This window comes from Eutrigla gurnardus, assembly GCF_963514095.1.
Source record: "Eutrigla gurnardus genome assembly, chromosome: 23".
NCBI lineage: Eukaryota > Metazoa > Chordata > Actinopteri > Perciformes > Triglidae > Eutrigla > Eutrigla gurnardus.
In genome coordinates, this window is record NC_139934.1 from 5,985,742 (window position 1) to 6,011,385 (window position 25,644).

Sequence of the window (25,644 nt, forward strand, 5' to 3'; positions counted from 1 at the left end):
AGCTCCCAGCATGTTCTACACACTTTATATGAAAACTGAGTTCAGAGGGAGATTTTGGATGAAAATCCAAAATTTAAAAATCTGAAAAATTAAAAAAACACATAAATACAAATACAAAATATTTATCGAATTCAACATTTCTTAGTGCAGGGGTGCTTCGTGGAAGATTGTGTGTGTGTGTGTGTGTGTGTGTATGAGGAATACTAGGTGTGGCGTGTGAACAGGTTGCAATGCGTGAGAGTGATTGTATAATATATTTATATATATCAGCCTCGGTGGACCACAGGGAGTGTCGGGGGACAACAAAGGGTCGAGCATCATCACCATCATCATCACCATCCGTGCGTAAAGTCGGTGGTTCGTCCCCGGAGCTTATTATACATTATATATATGTGTTTGTTGTTTGTATGACATGGGGCATGGGTGACGAAGCGAAGGGGAAGCCGGAGAGGGATCACTGCAGTGCAGCAGAGACTGTCAGTCAACGGGGCGGAGGAGGACCGCCGGTGCGCCCAGACACCGGGGCGACGACCAGCTGGATCCGGTGCTTCACAGTGAATGTCGGGAGATAAATGTGTCTTACACGCCCACCCAGTCCCGGTCTAACGCAGCTCTGACGCCATATCTCCACCTCATATGTCATTCTAACCCTACATCATAAACTATAGGTTTCCTCCTGGTTTGACGCACCGCCCCCCCGCGTTACCTCGCGCCTTTGTGCCCGATGAGCTTAACGCAAACCGGGGATCCTCCTCACCGACACACACCGGTCCAGAAACAACCCATGAACGCGATCGCACCCCCTTCAAACGGGCCAGCATCCTCAAAAGACGAGCCTGATCAGATGCGGAGAGACAGAGAGACAGAGAGAGGCTGTGCGTATCTCCCTCCTCCCTCTCCATCAGCATTTAACGGCGCACTGCTTCCACCAATCTGTGCAGTGAGAGGTCCACCCCAACCCCTGAACCTGAATCTACCCGCCCTGCGTGCTTATAAATACTGCTTGGATCACACCGGCGAGTCTTGGTCGTCAGAAACGCTCAGGGTTGCAGCAGAACATCCCCCTCCGTCTTACCCCCCTTCATCGTTTCTCTGTTTTTTAAGACAATCTCACGCATCAACCATTTTTCCCCCACTCTCACTCTCCCCCCCCTCTTCTTTTTTTTTAAATCTCTCTCTCCCCCACCCGAAACTGTAGTGGTTTTTGCGGCCAGTTGCATGCATTTTTCGTCTCCCAAAATGGTTTGCGAGACTAAAATTGTTGCGGACGAACACGATGCTATACCCGGGACCAAAAAAGAGTCGATGATGTGGAGCTCTCCTCCGTCCAGCGCGGCTCTCAACCCCGCCGAGGCGAGGGATGCGAGGAAGGACGCGGTCTTTATCCGCGAGTTCGAGTGCGGGGACCAGGAGGAGGTGCGGCGCATCTTTTACGAGGGTATCATGGAGAGGATACCCAACACGGCGTTCCGGGGGCTCAGGCAGCAGCCCAAGACCCAGTTTTTATACGCTCTTCTGACAGGTAAGTACCCGCGTTACGTGCATCGCATCGGCTTGTTTACCCCCCGACATGAAGACTTATTCCTGAACACATTGTAGCCTCGAGTCTTTTTTATTAATGTGATTCATGTGAGGAACTTCAAATCCCGCACAAAGCCACCGTCTATCCGCCCCCCCTCCCCTGTTGAAACCCCGCCGACACACACCGGCATGTTGCCCATCACGCAACAAAAGGCATGGCCAGACGCATGGTGCACGTGTGTAACCGGCCCCCGCTGATGATGTGATGACATGCCGGTGAATGAATGAATGAATTTAAGAGAGGATTGGCTACGCCGGTGGTGCGCGCGCACGAGCGGTCTGCGCCAGTCGCGCGCTGATCTCAGTTGGCTTTTTGTTGACGTTGCCGGCGCGGATCGATGCATCGTGACAAAATATCAAATACAGTTTGTCATAATTAGACTGTATACGTCACAAGACATGGTAGTCCTGCCTGACCCCCCCTCCTCCCTCCTCCTCCCCCCAACCAATCAGATTGGAGCGGTCTCATTGATCTGATAGAGATTCTCCATCCCTCCACATCTCAGATGCTCCACACACGCTGGAGTAAACTAACTACTAGGTGATTGCATGCCACGCAACAACATGCTATGCAGCATCCAGCCTGCTTGTTTTTGAGGTTTCACTGTGCGCCCCCTAGCGTTACATCCGACTAATTACTTCGGCGTGGACTCCACTGGTTTGATGAATTCAACTAACCATGTACTCTCTACTGAACTTGTCACATGCTTCACTAATGTGCTTCACTTTCACAGTTTGGTTAAATTTATTTGCCGCCTTCAGTGAAAGTAATCTCTCTTTATGAAAAATGTTCAAAACAGTTTTTCTCTGTTGATGCTTCTGTCTGTGTTTGGGGTCAAATTCCGCCAAAATCAAACATGTGATTCTCTTTTCTGACAGGTTTCGTTTATTTTTCTTCCATTTCTCCATAGTAATGTGCTTTTTCGTGACCAAATCCGTCACGCTGACCTGCTGTGCACCGTTCATTCTCATGGGCGCGCGCTACTTCTACAGCAGGAAAGTTATCCACAGTTATCTGGACTGTGCTCTGCACACGGACATGGCTGACATAGAGGCTTATTACATGACACCCACAGGTAAGACCAGGGGAGAAAACGCCACTCTTCTCACTGTACATGACATGAACATGCTTTGTCGGCCAGCAATGCTCCACCACCGGGGTAAAGGTATAAAAACACGACCGTGCTGCTTGAGAGATAACAGGCCAGAACAACTTACACATACTTGAAACTAAGCTAGTCAAGAGTCTTCAGCCAATCCAGAGGAAACTCATCAAATATGCAGGTTTTTCCTTCTCCTCCACCCTTCTTTCCCACCCCTCCTCCTCCTCTTTCTGCGCTCCTTCCCCCACCCGCTTCCTCTCTGAGCTCCACTTGGTCACGGGCCTGAAGGGGGGGGGGATGGGGGGGTTGCATCACAGGGCTAATGATCGCCACGGAGGGAAACTGCTGATACACTCACTGCATTACGCTCGGGTGTCGGCAAAGCTCGTTTCCTCCGCTAATGCTTCTAATTGGAAAAAATCAATCCACCTCCAGTGTGATCTCAAACTATTCATTCTCTCCAGGAGGGAGGTTTTTAGGCGTGTGAGCGATGGCCAGCCACACATAACACACTGCCCTGGAACTCCTTGGACACATTTATCCACTGTTAACCCAAACCATGTGGCCAATGCAAAAAGCAGGTGTTAGTTAAGCCAGTCAATTGCCCCCCCATTGTCTCTTTCTCTCCGACATTGTGCCCTCTGGCCTGGTAATCCACAGCATACACAATTGCAATTTAGCATTCCCATTATTGCTGCAGGGCCGAGATGGTTTAGTGGGGGGCAGGCACCACTGCTCTTGGACAATGCTAATGATTATGTCCATGCAAACTGAATGGGCCCAGGGGGACGAACACCTGGGCACCAACATGCAGTCCTGATGGAGAGGCACCTCTGTCATTGGTTATGTGTGAAGTACAGGATGAACACACTTAAAGGCCCTGAAACTGATTCATATTCATAGGATTTGGATTTTCAGCCACGGGGACGCGTTTATTTTCCATAAAAGTTATTTTTCACGAGGTGTTCTTCTCACTGGTTTAAAGTGGGTGGAGCTTAGTTGGAGAAAGGTGATGTCACATTGAAATCTCAGGACAATTGCGGCGGCTGTTTGCTTATTCTCATAACTAAAACCAGATCTATCTGTCTGGCTCAACACATTCCCTTTAAAGGTGCTTAATATGACATGGGGAGCGTTTCCCATCATGGCTAACTGCTATGTTGAGAGAGGTGCCTGTGTTTACCTGAGGTTTGGTGCTGCTCTTCGACGTTATCAGCTGTAAGCGGCGTATGACAACAGAGCAGAGTGGCAGCTGTGAGTGAGCCAGAGGTGCTCACATGCACTTAAAGCCAGCGTGGTGGTTCGCCCGGCTTCACAGAAGCTCAGACTTTAAACACACACGGTGTCTTCGTTCTCTGCTCGGGGAGACGTCGCTCCACGTTTGACTATAGATATGCACTCATTTTAATTGAAGATTGCTCCTTCTGTGTGTCACGTAAATTGAAGGGTTCATACATGCTAAAAGTCTATCTTTTTTTTACAACACGTGCATAAATGTCAAATAAAAATGCATATTTTGCAACCAGAGGAGCAGAGGGCCCTGTAGAGATACATGAGTCAGGGTTTATTTTAATACACAACCACTTGAGGACAAAACATGCAAAATACCAACTTATTGAGTGCTCTTCTTCTTCACTGCTCACATTAGTGAGAAAATATAGACTAAAATAATGATGAATTTTGACAAAATAGTAGCTTTAAGTGTATAGGTCTAAGCACGCTCTCTAAATGCACAGCATACTATTTCCCATCATGTAGTTTTGTGTAAAGTGCTGCTTTTTCTTCAAAAATGCAAATGTTATTTTGTTTATTGGTGGTAGTTATTAATGTTTATGGTAGTTTGTATTGATTATTGTCATATTTTGTGCTGGTTTTTAGGTAGATGTAACATTTCTGGAGCTTCTTTTATAGTTATTTTCCTACATAACAAATAGTTGTTTCTGTGATATTGATGCTCTGAATTCTGTATTCTGTACAGTTGTTGGATTAGGTTAGCTTGCTAGCAGTAGAAAAAAACACCAATTAGGGAAATTATCCAGCATCACTGAGTCTTTCAAACGGCACTGAAATGCTAGATTGAGTTTACTCATCTTCATTCCACATGTTGCCACGCTTCTGGTCCGGACATCTCAGGTCCACAATGAACTCTGGGTAGGAGGAGCTGTAAGAAAGAGTCAAAAGTTGGAAATTGACTTGAAATGGATATTATCTTTGCAATACTGGAAATAAATAGGATCATATTTCAGATGAATATAACGACCACATTAATCAGCGTGTGTGAGAGGTCATCTGAGGCTGATGTCGTGGTGTGACGATAAATAAGAGCATCACAATATGAATGTTGTTTTGCTGCAACCCGGCATGAATCAACTTGAGGGAGAAATGCTCCTTTAAATGCAGAGAGGAGGTGAGATTTAAAGACGGGTGGACAGGAGAGGAACATTCCCTCAGTTATCCACATTTTTTGACAATTAAAGAAAATGTGTATTGAATAAAACTAGTGGACACCGACCACAGACTGCTTTGGTAATAGAGGGAAATGAACTGGGCTGACTGGAGCCACGTCTCCTTGTACACATGGAGCGACTACACCAATCAATATTCTTATCTCCTCCGTGTGTGTGTGTGTGTGTGTTGTGATCACTCACTCTGCTGCCATTTACGGCCAGCTGTCGCCTCTTTCATTTGCCACACAATAAAGTGTGTGTGTGTGTGTGTGTGTGTGTGTAGAGAGAGGCTGTAAAGAAAACTGAATGAACATCGGCTGGGAGTATAAATGTATATGGCTGTACAAAAAAAAAAGGATAAAAGCTTGTGTCCTTAACAAGAAGAGGTGCTGAGATGGTTTATATGCAATTTGAGACATATTAAATTGAATTTTCAAATCTTAGAAATACATTTTTTTTAGTTTAAATGGTTTAAAGTCCATCATTGAGACTCAACAGTTAAATAAGAGCTTGACAAATTCAAACACAACATCTGCTCTTCGTACACTCCAGGCTCCTCCCCTTTCTCTCCTTCCTTGGAGGCAATAAACCAATAGTGGCTCAATTTGCCAGTCAATATGTCCACAGCTGGTGTGTTAACAACTACAGGGTGTGGGCTGGAAGAAACTAGAATTAAAGATACTTTAACTCAAGTATTTTCACGCAGAAAACTAGCAAAATGCCATTAAACGTATTGGAAATTGGAACAAACACATGGACTTATTTGGTGCATGGCAGTTTAATTGTGTGCTCTTTTCTGGAAAAATGGAATTTGAATATGTTGGTATTATATAGAGAACAAGCTAGGCTAGATTAGCAACATCCCCTTTAAGACGTCTTGTGCTAATGAGTTTACAGGAAGTAAGAAGCTAGATTATTTAAGTCTACCTCCTGTAGAACAAACCAGCGTTCCTCATTGTATCGCTGCTTCATGTCGGCACCAATCTCAGTCACGTTAAAGGGGGTTGTTGGCTCCCCTCGTAAGGAAAGCGTTACTACCTCTCTCCATCACTTAATCCCACCGGGCCAGGAGGAACCATCTAAGAAGGGAGGTTTCCCGTCGTGTTCAGGCAGTAGGCGGATAACGTCCCTCCCCCCTCCCTCACACCTCGCCTTGTCACCGCGGGTCACGCTGAAGCAGCTTAGTGCCTGGAGAAAAAGAAGTGAATATGATTTAATGAGGTCCACACTAGACACTGAGCCAAATCCTCCCCGGCTGGAAGTGATACCCACTCGGTAATACTGGCTGTTTAATGAGGCGCCATGACCACTGCAGGGTCTCGTCTACCGAGGCGACGTCATGGAACCTCGCCGGTCACTCTCGCTGTGGCCGACATCGGTACCCGCTGTGCTTATTTGAGATGGACAGAGAGGGGAAATGTGAGAGGGAGAGGGGGCATCCGGGGGAGGGGTGGTCTCCTCACCCCTGATGTACTGCATGTGCTGGTTAGCACACAGACAAAGGGGTCTCCTGGGTATATGTCCGACTCCTCACCTTCGATTGTAAGGCATCGTTCTCTCCATCTTTCTATCCCCCACTCTCCCTCCCTCCTCCTCTGTCTTCTCTCTCTCTCCCACCTGTATCGCTCCTCCTCCTCCTCCTGTCCTGTGCAGAAGGAGCAGAGGAGGTGCTGCAGTGGCAAACAGAGGAAGTGATGCTTTCCTCCCCAGCAAAGGATACAACCTTTAGTCTCTTTTTAAAACAGAAAGAAATAAGAGAAAAATGGTATTTACTTCTCATTCAAACAGATTACTGCTATGCTACTCATGCTGGAGGTTCAAAGGTTAAAGTACACATTCACAGACAAATAGGAATAATAAGTCAATTAGATTCAGAACATCAATCAGCAGCTTTTTTGATCATCAATTGTGTCAAGAAGGAAAAAAGCTAAATATTAGTTCAGCTTTTGAAATGTGAGGATTTTGTTTTTTTTCTCCCTTTCATATGATTCTAAATTGTTGACTGTTGGTAGAACAAATCAATTAATCATTATATCATCAACATAGTAATCAACATTAACAGTAAGATGCAGGCTCGTAGAAACACGCTTTTCTATATATTGTTGTTTCCCGGTGGAGAATGTGAGATGAGAATTTGATACCACCGTTATGTTTGAAGTAAGCTGGTTAGCTTAGCATAAAGACTGGAAACGGGGGGGGAACAGCTAGCCTGGCTCCATTCTTCTCCATTAAATGTCCAGCCTGTCACTCTGCGGTTCCCAGCTTGTATCAGAAACTGGAGATCTCGCCGGTACATCCCTTTAGCTCTACGCTGCAAGTACATGAACACGTTTCTCTTGACACAACACCAGGACCCAATATGGAACAAAGACACTCATTGGAACTCTTGATCGTGACAGATGAGTGATTTTACGGCCCGTTGTGTGAAAAGCTTGGTCCTGATTCTTACAGAAGAGCCGTATAAGAGGGTCTACAGGTCATTGGTTGAGTCACATTTTTGTATGTCGGTGTGAAGCCCAGCTGATGGCCTTGAGGGTGGGCTGAGGCTGCAGCGGTAGCAGCCACATGAACAATGGCATGCACACAGTTAAGTGTAGCATGTGTGTAAAATGTGGCATGTCGCCGCATGCTTGCATACAAACAGGCGGCGACGCGTTGATGGGCAGGAAGGCAGTAAAACTAGTAAACGGCCGGCTAATGAGTTCCTCCCAGCTAATGGAAACAGCGGAGGGTGCAGCCGTGTGAGTGAGGTCGACACACCGGTCAAAGCGTTGGATTCAGCTTGTTGGTAAAGGCTTCAGCCACCAGTTTAATGTTAATACATATTGATTATTCATTTTCTGTAAGTAGCATCTGGAAGGTGACGGTCACCTCTCCTCTCATCTGTCCGTGACGGGGGAAGAAACCGCTGATGAACCAGTAACTAATGAATAATCCATCCTGCTATCACTCAAGGCTTTTGGGTCATGCATGTATTATAACAAATATGTACATATACATGTATAGATATGATGAAGTAGATGCTTTGAGAACAACATACTTGTCTTTTTGTGGTCCAAATTGATGGCAGAGATAGAAAATGATGTTTTACCACATGTATGCTAGAAAATATCATCAGTGGCAGCATCACTCCATGCAGAGCAGGGTCAGGTGATGACGCAACAGTTGCACATAATATCGCACATAAAAGTGACTATAAATCCACTGTTTAATTATTAGAACACAATGGAAACAGAGACAAAAACACAGAGGATGGAGTCAAGCCACTTATGAGCTTTCATCAGGACTTAAACCCACAGACAGCGAGGCGGCGTCTAGACTTAACGCTTATCGGGTGAATTATCCCTCTAGGTTTCATCCGAAGGAAGAGCGAATAATCTCGTTAGACGCCATAAAAACTATTCCTCTATGGATGCAGGCGTGCGGTTTCGGGTTCATATCACAACGCGCGCACGAAGGTAGATCAATATCCTTTGGATGTCATTATCTGTTGCATTCAGAATACCGTCATCAGATATGTGCTTGTGTGTGAGAGTCGCTATGATTTCCAGAGCTCTTCTTTTTTTCACGCTTTGATTTATTTCTCCAGATCATCCGTATTCTTCAGGTCCCCTCCCCCTCCGCGATGATAGTAGATTTGCTGTCCTCCCTCCCCCCGTTGTTGGTATGCCACGGCAGCAATAATGGATCCTTTCAGGCTCATTGCTATTACTGTTAACACAGATGCCTCCCTCCCTCCTCCTCCTCCGCTCGCTCACTCTTTCTTTCCGAGAGGAAGGATGAATGACTTCTTCTTCATTGTCCCTCTTTCGCCTCTTTTTCTGAGTGAGTGAGCTCATTCATACGGCCCTTCCAGATGCAGTTACACGCACCGAAACACGGGCGGCGCACTGTATATTAACACTATATTAAGCTCTGCTCTTCAGCAATGAGCTGCTGTGTTGGAGCCAGCGGGGCGGTTAGTGACTTGCTCAAAAGCACAAGAGAAACAGTGTCTTATTCATTCCTCTTTGTCCAATCAACCTTGTTGTGATATCGATCCATATTCCAGAGTATCACAGCTTGAAATCTTCAGAATCTCATCATGAGAGTCTAGAGCATCTTAAAATCAACATAAACTGTCTTTTGGAGCATTCCTTCTTTTCTACCTTCCCCTTCTCTCTGTGTCCGTCTTCTACCCCGTCTCCAGGAAGTGCCGTTTCCCAGCAGACATGATGATAGCTCTCTAAATCCACAGTTTAATAGTTTAACAGTGTCAGATCCAGCAGATGTGACGCTCCTTGGGCAGCGATGTCAAGAGGCTTAGAGGTCAATACACCCTGCTTAGCTTTCACAAGGGGAAGCAGTGTCAGAGGAGGGAGATGTAATATTCCAGTGTAGTTCATCGCCCCATGTGATGTGAGACACATTGTCAAGTAATACACACAGTGTGATGGGTCGGTCGGCTTTCCTGCGCTGTCCTCGATCCTGGCAGAGGCTCAGTTCAGACAGATGGTCAGGAGGGCTTTATGGAACATTTCTCCCCTCCTACGCCACCACACACACACACACACACACACACAATCATAATAATGCCAGCAGAGTGCCACTGCAGCTTTAGCATCTGCTTATAATGAAACATCATTCTACAGTACGGGCGAGGGCTGCGTGACATTTACAACTTTGGGGAATCTCGGCCGTACGGACGAGCTCTTTAACGGCCGTCCATCAAAGCGCCGTGTAATCGGCTTCACGCTCTGTCCGCCCCCGGATGGCAGCAGGAAATGACTGACTGCCCTTTTTTTTTTTTAATGGGGGAGGGAATTTTATGATCCAGCGATGTAATGTCAGAAAACTGCACAGTCATCTGACCTATATTTCTTCAGAGACGGAGAACGGGGCAAAACTTTGGCTTGGTTTCCTCCACCAGTGTCTCATTTAATCCGGCCAGACAGAGGGAATCTATAACTGGGATGCTCTTATGGGCTGTTTTTGGGGTTATTCAAGATGTTGCTCTAATAGATTAGTGAAAGGACGCTTGCAGACAGTCTCCCGGCGATGCCATCAGGGTGGTGAGTCCGCAGGTTTTCCTGTTGACGCGGCAGCTTACATATGACAGTTGTTTGATTCGGGAACAGAAGCCTGTGGATCAGCTTAACGCAGGCCTGCAGGGGCATCAAATCCCTCCCAACACACGGGAAGCATCATGTTAATGTCACTGCCTGTCGGAGGGTTCTTCATAATGTGAGTGGGAGATCGGGCAGAAATAAAGGAGAGAAGAAGTGATGTGTAAAGGTCAGAGGAAGGAAACGGAGGGAGCATTAGGGTCAAGAGCTCACCAACACACGGACAGAGATTTACTTTATCTATAACAAACAGATGGCATTGAAGCACACGACCATGTAACCACTGCCAGCATCCTGTAAAAACGACGACATGGTGACGTCATTAAAAACAGAAGGTTGAGGAGATTTTCCTTGAGAGATTATGATCGGGAAGGAAGTGAAGCAAGCCCATGTTTTTATAAACTGCCTGATTAAGATTCAAAGGGGAATGATTTAAAAAGCAACACGTGAGATGGGTTTAACAGTTATTTCAGAGTAAGGTAGGAATACTGAATAATAGAAGGTTTCAAATGTGTTTGTGTGAAGCTAAACAAAAAAATTCACATTGGTTTGGCCCAAAAGACCTGAAGCATTATCACTGAAAATGCCATTCAAAGGCGAACACAATCACTCAGCTTAGAACCTGCAGCACAGATAAAGACTGACATTATTCTGGGTTGTCGGTACTCTGGTGGAGGAGCGTTGCATGCTGACATTTTTAACCTTACTAACCTTGCTTCTGACTATCTAATCTAATTATCTGTCTGTTTGAATGTCTGATAAATCAACCTTGGGATTCAGGGTTAAGACTGAAACAGTGAAATGACGAAACTACTAGCTTAAAGGAATAGTTTGACATTTTGGGAAATAAGCCTGTTTGCTTTCTTGCTGAGAGTTACATGAGATGATTAATATGGTAAAAATGTAGTCCATTAGCTTAGCTTAGCATAAAAACTGGAAACAGGGGGAAACTGCTAGCCTGCTTTGGCTACAATCACCTCTAAAGCTCCTTAATGACCACATAAGATGTTAAACTTTAACCACAACTGGCTGCTTTACACTTTTGTGGAGATTTAAAAATATACAGGTCGATTTTGTTAGCGTTAGCCGTGTACTCTCATGCTAAGCTATGCTAAGCTACTCTGCCTTTTTTAGTGGTCTGCCCTTATAAACCAACTGAATCTCATCAAACCTATCGTCTCGTTCCTGTCAGGCTCCTGTTTCTGGGTGGCGGTGCTCGACGGACGCGTGGTGGGGATCGTGGCGGCGCAAGGCCGCGAGGACGACAACGCGGTGGAGCTGCGGCGCATGTCGGTGGACTCTCGTTACCGCGGCAAAGGCATCGCAAAGGCACTGGGTCGTCGCGTCCTGGAGTTCGCCGTGCGCAACAACTACGCCGCCGTGGTCCTCGGCACGACGGCCGTCAAGTTGGCCGCCCACAAGCTGTACGAGTCGCTGGGCTTCCGTCGAACGGGCCAGAGCGAGGATTACAGGCTCCCCGGGATGAGCCGCACGCCGCTGGAGAGGCTCTTCTTCCAGATCCGCTACAGCCGCTACCGCCTGCAGCTCCGTGAGGAGTGATAGGTGACAGGGAGGCAGAGGGAGAGAGAGTTGGAGAGGGGGAGATGGAGAAAGAGAGGGACAGAGAGAGAGAGAGAGAGACGACCCTCCTTCACCCAAGAGCCCCGACTGCATCCTCTCCTCCGACAGCTTTTATTTAATTTGTGTCATTAGAGATCACTTCGAGTACAACTTAACACTTTTACTATTTCATCTTTAAAGTCACTAACGTTTTCATTACTATTACGCTTTTGTTGCTGTTGTTTTTGTATTATACTTTTACATTTTAAATAAGAGTTTGTTTCTTTTCCTCTATTTTATTAAGCTATTTTTTTGTACCTTTACCCCTCCCCTTTTCATTGTGGGAGAGAGAAAAAAAAAGAGGCTTTTATAGAAGACATCTAACTGGCACCCCAACTAGGCACCCTCCCCTGACCCTTCGGTTGAAAGATCACGTGACTGATCAATACTTCCCTTCATTACGACTCCACAATGCCCTGTTTACCCCTCCCCCCATCACCTCAAGCCTCCCCCGCATTCTCCGATCTTCCAAAAATCCAACAGATGTGTTTAGACAGCGGGAGAGTGCAAACAGACGTGCACTCCGTGTCATTGGCAGTGGCCGGAGCAGTGAATGGACTGGGAGGGGCAGATATGGCTTCCTTGAGAGCAAAACACACAAAAAAGTGGTGGCTCTTTTACAAAAAGCTCTTCAATGTTAGGTTTGTGTGTGCACTGTGGACAGGAGAAGGTCACGCACACACAAACCAAGTGATCTGGCGTTTAGCCAGTCTCTCAAGACACCATATTGAAGCCCAGCGAGTGTGTTACTGACCCCCACAGTGAGAGAGAAGGACGGCAGGATGGTTACCGGAATACGCACTGTGTGTCCAGCGTCCCAGAATCAACGCAGTGCATCTTCCTCACACCTCCCCCCCCCTCTTCATTCTCCTCACTGATCATTTGATGGAATCGCTCCTTCCTTTCTATTGTTTTTTTTGTTGTTTTTTTAAATCACTGGAACTGTGGAGAGGGTCTCTGATTGGTTGAGGTGACAGGAGGGTGGAACTTTCTCGCGGGCAGATCCCATGATACAATATAGCTGCATGTCAGAGCTTGTGTGTGTGATTGTTGAGTGTGTGTGTGTGTGTGTGTGTGAGGCTATGGTCAGACATTACACCATGCCCCGACAGTGTATGGTGAATTTTATTTGGCGTGAACAGACGCGCACCTTTCTTGCTACGAGTCAAGTATTATCTAAGTTAACAATGACTTTCTATGTGTTCTTATGAATTGTTTACTAATTGAAGAGGTATAACATTTTGAAAGGGTTTAATATTTGACTGATAATTAGTAATTTTATAACTTTAATCACATATTACCATACTGTAATATGCAAATTTTACCTTCAAAACTATGACAATTTACAACGTAGCTGCAGACTACACTCCATATACTTAATCCAGGTTATTGGGGAACAACTTGGGTAAGACATGACTACTAGCAATACTTGCAAACCAACAGTGAATAACTGAGCACAAACAGCAAATAATTATCTAAACCATTATATTGGCATTAGTATCCCCCCTTGCCCATGTATTTATATTGTGTATACGGTTGAAAACTCATGTAGCGAGCAAAACATCAAGGTTTCACCCATAACGCCTCTCTCCATCTCCATCCTCTGACCGTACAACCAGCAGTAGATTCAGCCATGCACGACTCTGAGCTTAAGTTATCATCGTACCATTTGTAAAAAAGTTAAATATAAAGCAAAATGCAACAAAAAAAATACACATATGATGAAAAAAAAGAAAGAAAAAAATTGAATACAAATGTAATCCTCATGAAGTTAGCGATCACCCTCCTTGCCTTGCCACCCTCCCCCTCCCCCCAAACTCTCCCATTCATGAATCTGTCTGCAACCCTGGGCTAGACCCCACACCTGCCATCTGAACCCTCCACTGACCTTTGACCTCCCCTGTCCCAGGCCACAGCCATTTCCCCTCCCATCTCTGCATGCGCCACAGAGCCTTGCTGCACTGCTTTAATTATTCCATTTGAAGCTTGTTGGACCAACCCCAGACCCCGCCCCCCCTACTCTGATGTCATCGAGGCAGTGTGGCGCCCTGGGACAGGCTGGTGCCAGGTTGAAAGGGTGGTGTATGCTTGTATTAGTATGGGTGCCATGCAGAAGACACAGACAGAGAGAGAAAATGCATTTGTGTGTGTGTGTTCAGAGTTGGTGCAGATACACTCACCAACAGCAGCACTGTCTGGATGACATCATGCCTGCCAGCCAACCAACTGTAGAATGCAAAAAGCAATGCAAGTGTGGCATGCCTCTGTACCCGGTGTGTGTACGGTGCCTGCCCTGGAAAAGTGTAGGAAAAAAATAGCAACTAATTTATATACAATACACTATACATATATATATGTATGTATATATATATATATATATATATACACATACATATATTTATACATATATATGTATATATATACATATATATATATATGCTTCTTTTTTAAATGAACATATAAAAGAAATGTGTGTTTCTTTCTTGAAAAAAAAAACAACCTAAAATTGTATCATTTGCATGAAATGTGTCTTTGAATGCAAAAATAAGTTTTAGGGGAGAAACTCCTTGCACATGGCATACAGTGGAACCATAGACCTGTAATTTTCTATCGTAGTTTATATTATTTTAGAAGATCTTAATTCTCTCGGAGGGGAAATTAATACCAGCCACGAGCCAGTGCTCTTGTATCCCATTCTAAAAGCCTTTGCGAAAGTTAAAACGCGGCTCTTGATATTCAGATTTATCCATCACTGGCTCTTTTTATTAAACCAGCTTGTGTTAAGGGTCCCGAAGACTTTGCAGGACTAAGATCATCAATGGGCATTGGACAAATGACGCAAGAGATACAGATATATTCCCATGCAGTACATACAGCGACATCCTTTATCATATGCAGATGAAGGAAACACAGGCAGCAGGACAGGGTGATGGTTTGCAGTTGTTTTGACTTTACTGGTGACACGGGCAATAGCTGTTTCCTGTCCAAAGTGTCCTCAAACGCCTCACTGAACCTCCACCTGTGTTGGCTGAAAATATACGGTACATATCAGTTTCTTATGCATCTAAATTTGGATTAAACTTCCCACAGCATTTTTTTTTAACATACATAATCCCCACAAAGGACACAAATTGAACTTAGCAACTTTAAGCTTATGTATGTCAGGTCCCACGGTACGAAGGCTTCTTCCCTTTCCTTTGTGCAAGCCGAGACACGTCTAGAGGAGGTTTAGCTACAGACAAGTCTTTTAATTGGAGCCAACCTAAGATCTCTCAATTAAATTTAAAAAGAAGAAGAAGAAGCGAGGCACAGATGCTCTGCAAGCATCAAACGGTATTGTTTTCTAAAACGTGTCAGATGTTTTCATCGGGCGGAGGATACCTCGCACCACCTCGATGCATCCGCTTTGAACTCGCTTGTTGTCTGAGAGTCAAACGAGGATCGTGTTATGTGACGTTTCTGGAGCAACAGCTACCACCGGCCCTCAGACTGTATTTACAAAAACATCCTTCTAGGCTAAACAGGAAATGAGGTGAAAAGACACAACAGGCAGTTTCTCTATAGAGCAGATATCAGAGTCGGTGAAATGCAGGTGTCAGTGGTGCTGAGGTGTGTTAAATAAGGTATAGCTGTGTTTACATCCTCTCTGTATGACTCAACCTGCCCTTTATAAGACTTGGGTGTGGTCTAAAGGTTGAGAGGTGGATTGTAAAATAAAGCACGGTCTTCGTTGGGTGGAAGAATGTGATGCGAAGTGATCATCCATACTGGTACATATTCTGAACAAAGGTTATATCATTCAAAAGCCAAGGCCTTATGCACAGGAATGAAACGCTGGAGGTCCAATATCTTGTGGACTGCATGGCTTAAGGTAGTTGAGGGGTGGTTTTGAATTGTAAAGCGGAAGTGCACTGACTATAATGCATTTATTTCAAGTCTGAGCAACGTCTGTTTTCTACTTCATGTGAATGCCCTGTGAAGTCTCACCTTCCATTATAAAAACCGGTGACGCGTAGTCAATGTTAGAATGTAGTAATTAAACCTGTATGCAACTTCTACCAGAGTGTACATTTAGTTACAAACCATTCCTCAGAAATGTCCTGCTGATGTACAATCCAAATCAATCTCATTTTTATTATTTTTTATTTGGTTTTCTGTGATTTTGTTTGAGTGCGAGTGTGCCGTCCTATTGGTTGAGGTTTGAGAAGGTATGCTGCATAAAAGGCCTCTCCTGCAGGAGGCGGCTCTTTTAGTTTCGAGTGCTTTAGAACCCAAAAAACATCCGATGCTCACTCTGATGGCAGACACAGAGGCACAAGCTGAGGCTATTAAAGCTCCAATTCAGCAGTTTTTAAAAAAAATCCTTCAGTTCTGGCCGTTAAACTAACCGAATGGCAAAAGTAAAATATATGTCACGACCGATATTTAATTCAGTTTATCTACGGGTGAAACTGCACAAATGTACAGATCCTGTGGGTGTGTGGCGTTACTCTGGTGGTGTGTGTCCACGCTCGGCAGCCTCGGGAGGCGAACACTCACAGGCATGAATGTAAACTGCCAACATTTAACGTCTTAGAAAGACTTTTAGGTTATAAATCTTTCCTGGTTGCTTTTTTTTTTTTACTTTAAAACTGAGAAGAACGAAGGGAGCGGTGGGGGTGGAGAAGCAGCTATTCTTTAATTCTTTAATTAAGCGACTAAACCACTACATTAGATGTTAGACATTTTGTGTGATTGTAAATAGCCGCATCTGTTGTTAACGTATTATTTTCAGCAACCTGTCATCTCTGCTGGTTTTAGCGAATCCTGACGGAGTTCATTTTTGTCTCAGAAGATGGCTGTCGCCAGGAATGTTCCACGTAACGAGGAGGGCGAGGGGTGAGGGAGGAATGTGCCACATTGGCAGATAAACGGGGGTGTGCGGTGGGGCAGCGGGAGGAGGTCTGCAACAACAGAGCTCCGCAGCATGGACTCCCTCTCTCTCTCTACCTTTGCTCCACTGTGGCAAATACAGAAGGACTCACTCTGGACTGAGGCCACAGGTGCCAAGAACACATAAGCACTTGTAGCACAACTGTGTCTTGTTTTGCTATTACAGTACAGATAGTTTTGATTTTTTTACATTTCCTATGAAGAATATGGATAAAGTTTCTCTTTCTCCTGTATTACCGACTGTATGTATCATAAGCATAGATACAAGACATGATACTACGATGTAGAATTCGTACCAAGACCCGTGGCTAATTTTATGAGGTGGAAATTTGCCAAAGGTGACAGTAATTGCTGCATTTTTATTCCTTATGTGGCTATATTTTGTTCAACACAATCCTGTACTTTTGTTTTATTTGGAAAAAAAAAAAAAAAAAGAAATCCTGCCCACGTGCCATCCAATCAAGCAATAAATACAAACAAACAGAAACCACAAAATAATGGCATACTATCCACAGTGATTTTATTAAAGACATGAAATGCTGCATTAATGTTTTATCCCTTATACTGTACCAGTATGTGGCAGCGATGCCATCACAGTATTGGCATTGCAACATTACCACTCATTACATTGGAGCCGGAAGGGGTGTTTGATTGTAAAATGTTTCTTTTTTGTATTTTTCTTTACAAAGAGGTGTCAAAGATGTGTGTTTTTTTTTTTTTAAACTCAAAGTTGAAGTACACAGGTGTACCTCTGCATATTGTACAGATGTCAATAGGAAATGGGGGAACTGACACGAGAGGGATAATGGATGCTAAAGAATGAGCAGTTCAAGCAGACAGGGAAAAGATGGCGTAGTGCAATCCGAGCTTTTAATTAACCACAAAGACTTCCGGTGATCTTGTACCACCGAGACATGCACTCTGTCAGTACAAATTGAAAATACTAATTTATTTTTCTGCAGCTGCCAGGACGGCGACTCTCAATCACGTTTTTTCTCGCAAAGAGAGATTCAAAAGTCTTTCTTTGAATCTGCAAGTTAGTTATTGTAAAGTTGTAAAGTATATTTTACTGTAAATAGCATCCGGGGGTCATTTTTACTCCTTTTGTAACAGAAACTGTGGATTTAAACTATTTAAAAATGCTATATTTTAAAGCTATTTACTGCACTAATAAAGGGATTCTACAGTAGTGCAGGTATCTTCATCTGTATCGCCTCCCATACTGACTAACGGCTGCCACTCTGGGGGGCTACAGTGTCTCTGTCCCACACTGTAACATAGCCTTCCTTGTCCTGCCTGTCTGCTTGAACTCTCAAGTCACCAGAGAGAACCTGAAAACACTGTCTCTGTTAGCTTCTAGCACACACCAGCCATGGCCCAGAATATCAGTGGCTCTGGACTGAGCTGTCTAGCGTAGCAAGCTGCTTTAATGCAAGGGGCTCTCTCTGCCCTGGAGCCCCGTCATGGCTGTTGTCTGTTGCCAGGAAACCGACCCGCACAAAGCACAGCAGGGGATTGATATGCAGCCACACTGCGGGGAGGCAGGCAGGTCACGATAGAGGAATGGAAGGAGGGATTGATAGAGAGATGGATGAGATGGATGGACTTAGGGGGGGGGGATGGGAGTCAGGAGAAGGGCACTTTGGGTACGAAGAGGAATTTGAGAAAAGAGGCCCTTAGGCATGTAAAGTAGAGCAGTGACAAAATAGTGCAAGGGGCCCAGTGGGTGAGAGAGGTTACAGGGAACCAAAGAGAGGAGAGGCAGGGTCAGAATTAAAGACAGGTATGATGAGAAGAGTCTCATGTTGCATCATAAGGTCAAGCATTAGCAAACGTAGTGATTCCCAGGGAGATGTGCTCAAGGTTCAACCAGTCTGCCCGACCTCAGTGAGACTGCAGAGACCACCTGGTTTTTTATTGGGGTCCATTAGCATTCAGTTCCCTTTCTGCCAGTCCTCTGGAAGACTGCTGTATTACCACCAACGGGATTACTATTATTATTGTGATTATTAACCCTTTATTTTATACTGACAAACACCTGGAACACTGTATAGATGTAAAGATGGGATTTCCTGCATTATGACGACGATTGAAACATGGATGTACATATATTGTATCAATTAAAATGATGATGCATTAAGCTTTTATACGTCGCAACAGTAAGCTGATTTGTTTCGTGCTCGCCAGCAGAGAAGGGAAGGGGGGACGACACACGCTGAAGGATTTCAGATGAATATTAGATTTGAGGAGATGTTTAGTGTCGGCAATCACAGCCGTGAAGATATGTGCCGCGGAGTCTACTTACACATCTCATGGTTGCCATGGCAGCTAGGGGAAGCACATGCTGTTGCCCTTGACAACTTGAGTCTTCAGAGGGACCCTTGGGCCTTGGGCTCCTGCTAATGGCACAGGTCATTAAAGTGAAGGCATCGCTCAAGGCAAATTAATACGATCATAACCTCATTCATCTTTACAATGATATTAATATTCAAGGGATTAAATGGAGGCAAACAAAAAGTCATGTGACCTGTTGCCAGATGATTTTATCAGGTGAAATTAACAAAAATAAAAGTGCTGATTTAGCCAGCACTGAAAAACAGCTTTATTCGTTTTTGTTTTACCTCCATACTCACTTTGAACACTACTCCAAAATCGCACAGTGCCGTCTAGGATTTGCACATACCAGTCTCACGCTCCCCTCTCAAAGGGGGAAGGCCGTGCACCCTTAAACCACGGAACAATGAGAGAATAGAGGGGCAGATTTCCATAACACTGTCCACTGCTTTGGCTCTGAACTGCTCGTACTGACCTGGTGAGAAAAGCGTCCCTCACACGAGCCCTTGGAGAACACATTCCTGCCAGTCGGTTCAACAGGCAAAGTGAAGGGTTGTTCCACCGACAAAGAAAGGAAACTAGAGGAATGTAAATACATGACAAGACAGAACTGTCGGCGGATCTGGCTGGGTATCCCACATGCCGCCTTTGTACCCCACCTAAAACGTGACAACTCCTATAATTAGCAGCCAACATGAGGTGACGTTTTAAATAGGTAATGGGGCTCAGGCTTTGTTCAAAATGTCACAAGGTGTATGGATCTGCCCAGACCCCTTTTTTGTAGGCTTAAAGGCTCTCAATTGAAGGACAGTATAAAAGGGGAGTCTCGGTGTGGCTGCCAGAGACCAGGAAACTCGGTCAGTGTGCCTGGAAGCCAGTGGCTGTGTGTGTGATCGCATTCATGGTGGCTGCGTGATGGGTGTGTGAGCTTCTTTAGTGTGTGTATGCTTTTGTAAGAGTATTTGTGGAATGTGTGTGTGTGTGCTTGACAGAGGCATGGACAAGACAAAGGGGAGAGTGGGCTAGAGCCAAGAGAGTGGATAAAAGATGGAGAGAGCGAAGCAAAATTAGATCATCTGCTTTGAATCAGCTGAACGCAAAAAAAAGGTGGCACTTCTTTGAGAAAACGTCCCTGAAAATCATGACTTTATGGCATTAAAATACTCGAATATCCGCCAAATAAAACTGACTTATTTATAAAGTCAATTAAGGCTGACTATTTTTCAAGCTTATTATGCAAATAAGCTTGAAGTATTAATTAGGGATTAGTGCCTTGTGTACAAAGAAAAATAGCTGCATGAGGAAATAAAACCGGCTGAGAAATGTAATTGGGTTCATCGAGTGGGAACCTCGCACCACAGACGATTTATTCAGCACGAACAAATCATAACCAGAATACAAAGATGGAACACAGGTATACACTAGCTCAACGCCTTTTATAAAAATAAATCATACGAGCAACTTCTATGAACAAATAAATATCATAGACTCTCTAAAATGTCAAGAGTCACCTTGGAAACAAGGCAGAGAAATAACAAGAGAGCGTGAAAACGGAGGAGGACAAGGAATCTTTTTTTTTTTTTTTTTTTTTGCAGGATGGAGGAGAGCTATCCAGTCTGTGGCTCCTGCCGTTGCCCCCGGATACGGATAGAGTGAAAGCAAGAAGCTGGAAGGAGCTGCAGCTGCCTGGTTTCCATAGCAATGTGGATGCAAGCGAAGAGAGAGCAGGAGGGACGGAGTGAAGGAAACGGGGAGAATACGAAAGGGAACAAGAAACTAAAAAACGAGGCAGAGAGATGAGGACACACCAAGAAAGAGAGAGGGGGAGCAGAGCAAGAACAGTATGTTTGATATGAAGGCGAGGTCGTAGAAGAGAGAGGGGGAGAAAGAGAGAGAGAAAAGAAGGGAGGGAGGAGGAAGGAAGGACTCAAAGAGAAGGAGAGGGAGACATTGGAGGGATTTTAAGCTCAGACATGGATCCCCAAGACTTGCCACTGGAGACCGCCACCTTCAGGGGGACCTGGAAAACACACACACACACACACACACACACACACACACACACACACACACACACACACACACACACACACACACACACACACACACACACACACACACACACACACACACACACACATTGATTTTCACTCACCTAACTCATCGACAATAAGAGCATCCACAAAACCGATGATGATTTCAAATCACAAATGTAAATTAAAGCTATTATTTGAAAATCTTACAAAAAAAAGAAGAAGTATTTCTTAAGAAAAAGAAATACAAAAGCCTAATACAGTCCAGATGTTATTGTGTACATCTCCACTGAACGATTCTCATCTCAGGTTCTAGTTCCTAACCTTAAGATGGACTCCTAGATGGTGGATGTGCTGGAGGGACTCCATGGTGCTCCTCACCAGACCTGCACACAGACCAGACCCATTGCATTGTGGTTCATGTAGGCGCAGTTTACAAGACTGTTTACAAGACAGTGTCTTTAATAAAAGTTGAATCTTTGGTAACTAATACTGGAAGTTGTAAATTCACCTGCAAACTGTTCCACCTGGGAGTCCTCCACTTCGTACAGAAGCTCATCATGGAGCTGTGCTATCAGCCTACAAACACAAAATGCACATTATCTGCTACTAGACTATTACTCCAGCTACTAATAATGCAGCATATTCATCAACATGCCCGTACTTTGCATCCTGCTGTCCCTACAAACCCATTTCATTCTCGCTCTTGGCTTGAAGTGTGTTCACTCTTGCTGAATGTTTGGCATGTAACAGCAGTCGTTGGAGAAAACTCAGCTCTACAAACGGAGTCGTCGCAGTGAAGCTTGTTTGTGTGCTTTGGCACGGCAGGCTCAGTCAGTTCCTGTTCATTAATATAGCACTCTGCCGTGTACATTCAGATGGGAGGACAGTGTGAAGAGCTAATGTGTGCTTTGTTGCTGCAGAGAAGGACACGGTGTTTGCAGTATGAGCATCTCAGGACAGTAGAGGCAGGATGAGTGGTCGTACCTGGCAGAGAGCGAGCTGGAGGAGGAGACCAGGTTGAAGATTTTGATCATGGCCATCTTACAGAGATCAGCAGCAGAACCTGCATTACAATGATTGTCTTCAACCGCAAACAATTCTGAGCCACATCCTGATCATCAGAAGTATAGTCATAGTGTTGAAGACTAGTTCATCAGTCATCCTACCTTGGACCACAAAGTTGACTGCCTGCCTCTCAGCCTGCATGCGGACGCCCCAATCGGGTGAGTTGATGTTAGGGAGGGTCCGCCGACGACCCATGATGGAGAGCACATAACCTTAACAGAAGCAAAAACACCAGATATTTTAAATAATTAGTAGTCATCATTCTGAGCACCGTCTCAAGACTGAAAGAAATGTTGGCCCATGAATCCGTGTGCACTACTTTTCCTGTTCCTTTGTCGGAACCATCTCACTCCTTCCAGACAAGCGAGTCGTCCACAACGACGCGCTGATCCGGATTAAAGCTACGTAGTGTGATTCATTCAAGAGATTCATGAAAAGTCATTTGTTGATACAGCATTATAGGTGATTATGTTAACAGCAGGTTTACAATGACCCCCCGGTATCGACATGAATCACAGAGAAAAGCAAATAGAAACACCCACACATTCCCAGTACAGTCACACAAACACACATCGGAGGGCCACAAAAGAATGTGCAGTGACGTGCTACGCACATTATACACAAACTCACACATTATCAAATGCAGGTATGCAACAAACACGCACGCAAACACACGCACACACACTGGACCAGTACATTCCACCAGCTGGACAATGGAGCGGGCTTTACGGCTTAATCCCTCTAGTATCCCTTACTATGAGGAAAGTCAGCCAGAGCATGAAACCTGAATGACCCTCTTCCCAGAACACACATACGATCAAACACACACGCATAAACGCAGAGGAAACGAGCGCACAAGTAGTACCGAACACAAAAAAACCCCGTCTGCTCACTGTGAACTGACCCATGACACATGCGTGTGACCTTTTCACCAGGAATGTGACCTTTGTCCTGGGGCCCAGTGACAGGGATGTGAAGTCTACAATGTGCTTTCTAACTATGGACAGGTATGTGAATCACGCTGGAATGTGTGTGTTTTTCAAACCCAATCGTGTGCTCTTTAAGCCAGTGACACAGTGGTGTGACGGCCGGCGCTTTTCAAGTTCAGGCGGGGAGAAAGAGGTCCTACGTCTGTGATGGTCAACGGTACAATGAAATGTACTGGATGAGTGAACGGGTCAGCTCAGCTTCAACAAACATTAGGCGTAAAGAGAGCACTCGTCATATAAAGGAAATAAATATAGCACTATATACATATATAAAAGAGGACTGTGTGTATCAAGCATCAAATTATAATAAGAAACTAACAAAAGGAACCATGACAACCTATTTTCATCCTATGCACCAATTGGGATTTAGCAATATCTGATCAAAATTTGATCTAAATCTGATTTAAAAGTTCAAAAAGTAAGGTTGTGGCCGGATAGTGAAACAGTGAACTGACAAAAAAAAATCTTAAGATTAAAAACCAAGGGGCTGATGTAATGCAAAACGGCAGAACATCACATGAAACATCAACGTGGTTATTTTCTACGTAGTTTTTAAAGTTGAATCGTATGCATGTGTATGTGCGTGAGAAATGTGTGTTCAACAGAGCAAAGATTTGTGAGTGTTTGCCCGTCTGTGTGGATCGAGGCTTCCCTGTGTCTGCTGTGGCCTTCAGAAGCAGATTTCCATCTTTGAGATTCCCCTGTTGTTAAAGAAAACCCTCCGTCTCTCCACATCTTTTTTATCTCAGCTACTTTCAAGTGAATGTACAGCATTCATCCAGAGCGCATTGATGAAATGTGCATGATATGAGGACGGGTTTACTCAGGGGACGTTTACACAACAAAGTTTTCAACATACAAAAGTAGTTTTTACGTTCTGGCCTCTTCGATTTATGTTCTTCATCCTCCCTTAAATTCACAATCTTTCCTTCCCTCTCTGTTACACTGACCTCACCTTCAAATTCCCCTTTCCAATCCATTTCCAATAAATATGAGAAAAGCTGAGTCTGCACTGTTCACCTCATCCTTTCTCCGCCTGCCAGCCTCCAGCGATTCCGTACAAAATATCGCCGTATCAGATACCAATCAACTACAAATTCAGGGAGGTGCAGAGTGGACGAGGAGCCCAGGCACAAATTAATCTCTGCTCTCTGAGTCACAGTACAGCTGAAACAGCCAGTGCGTCATGTGTGTCATACTGAACGTCTCCTCCCAGCCGGCACAAGTTACAGGGGACTATTTTATCGGTCAGAGGCTGTGAATTGCTGCTGTGGAATGATGGGCCTGAGGAAAGGAAAAGAGATATGAAAACGGTGACTGGATAAGTGAGGATAATAGACCAGGTATTGGTTAAATGGCTATAAATGTGTAGAATATATGGAACATGCAACCTATACGGGGTCAGCAGAGTGAATTGTATTTATTTTTATTGTTCTTGTGTGCGTTTGTATACTTACATAGTTAAATATAGATATATATACCTAATAAAGAAAGCGTTAAAAAAAAAGGGAGACAGGCAAATGGATAGAATGAGGGGAAAGACTGGAGAGAGACAGACAGACTGAAGGACAGCAAGACAAAGAGAGAGTGGGACGAGCGGGGCAGATGAATCCTGGCACAGTCTCCGATGGGAGGATCACCATGGTGATGAGCTGAATTAAAGCAGACCGCCAGGCGCAACATCACTTCCACGGCGATCTGTGCGCAGCATTTTGGAAGAATGAGTTCCATTACGCCGCTTCGATTAGGAAGCTGACACCGGAGAAAGGAGAAGCGATGAGCGGCGAGCGGGGCGTGTCAGCGCTGATAGGTTGCTGGGGGTGATGGAGGATCTGTCTGCGTGTAGGGTCAGGGTTTGTGACGGAGGTGTACGCCATCCCCGCTCACATAAATAACATCAACTGCCCGGTCCTAATTCGTTTTCCACTGAACAAGGTTATTTTTGATCCACTTTGTTATACAAGAGAAAATGACTAAGGAGCTACTTTTCAAATGGCTCTTCCTCACACACTTCAGAGAGACTACACACAGATTCATTTGTTTGGGATGTAATTGGTTTATACTTAAACTGTTGACTCGTTAAGTGCTTTAATTAGGTTAAGAAAAGCCGATACAGCTCATATAAGATACAGATAAGGGCTAAACCGGCCTCAGTGTTGAAGGTTGGATGATCCGTTTTGGTGCAGACTGACCTCATCCCTGCATCTCATGTAGTGCAATGGGTTAAAGTGCAGACTTCACACTATTTTGTGTGAGCGTGTTTAAGTCTCAGGTGTGCTGTGTTGGCAGTTCGGTCCGAATATAAATAGAGTGTCCCGTCTGAACCATCAGCCCATCCCCCCCACCCCCCACCCATCCACCTCGTCGCCCTCAAGTATTGACCCACGGCAGTTTGTCTCATTCCTGCCAATGCAAGCACATCTTCTTCTTCC

General features: G+C 44.8%; 2 protein-coding genes and 1 long non-coding RNA gene across 6 annotated transcripts in view; 1 reads left to right on the forward strand and 2 right to left on the reverse strand.

Annotated features, from left to right (window-relative positions):
* Positions 1-1,185: 1,185 nt before the first annotated feature.
* Positions 1,186-11,832, forward strand: nat8l (N-acetyltransferase 8-like). The gene is made up of 3 exons (XM_084003411.1): positions 1,186-1,522; positions 2,493-2,657; positions 11,429-11,832. Exons 1-3 carry the CDS (start codon positions 1,219-1,221, stop codon positions 11,794-11,796), a joined length of 837 nt encoding a protein of 278 aa, XP_083859537.1. The 5' UTR covers positions 1,186-1,218; the 3' UTR covers positions 11,797-11,832.
* LOC311009567 lies at positions 4,813-7,057 on the reverse strand. The gene is made up of 3 exons (XR_014596663.1): positions 6,404-7,057; positions 6,170-6,319; positions 4,813-4,845 (listed from the first exon to the last, which is right to left on the reverse strand). It is a non-coding gene; the product is annotated as an uncharacterized lncRNA (long non-coding RNA).
* An 8,522-nt stretch (positions 11,833-20,354) lies between the features above and the next one.
* The window catches only part of poln (polymerase (DNA directed) nu), a 33,077-nt gene continuing 27,787 nt past the window's right edge, over positions 20,355-25,644 (reverse strand). For 2 of the 4 annotated variants that reach the window (XM_084002794.1, XM_084002793.1), the window contains exons 20-24: positions 22,325-22,435; positions 22,143-22,221; positions 21,667-21,734; positions 21,480-21,541; positions 20,355-21,142 (exon numbers count right to left, since the gene is read on the reverse strand). In XM_084002794.1, coding sequence (XP_083858920.1) covers positions 21,050-21,142; positions 21,480-21,541; positions 21,667-21,734; positions 22,143-22,221; positions 22,325-22,435 — 413 coding nt within the window. In that variant the 3' untranslated portion in view covers positions 20,355-21,049. The remainder of the gene's footprint in view (positions 21,143-21,479; positions 21,542-21,666; positions 21,735-22,142; positions 22,222-22,324; positions 22,436-25,644) is intronic. The other 2 variants (XM_084002795.1, XM_084002796.1) reach the window with 2 other exon arrangements.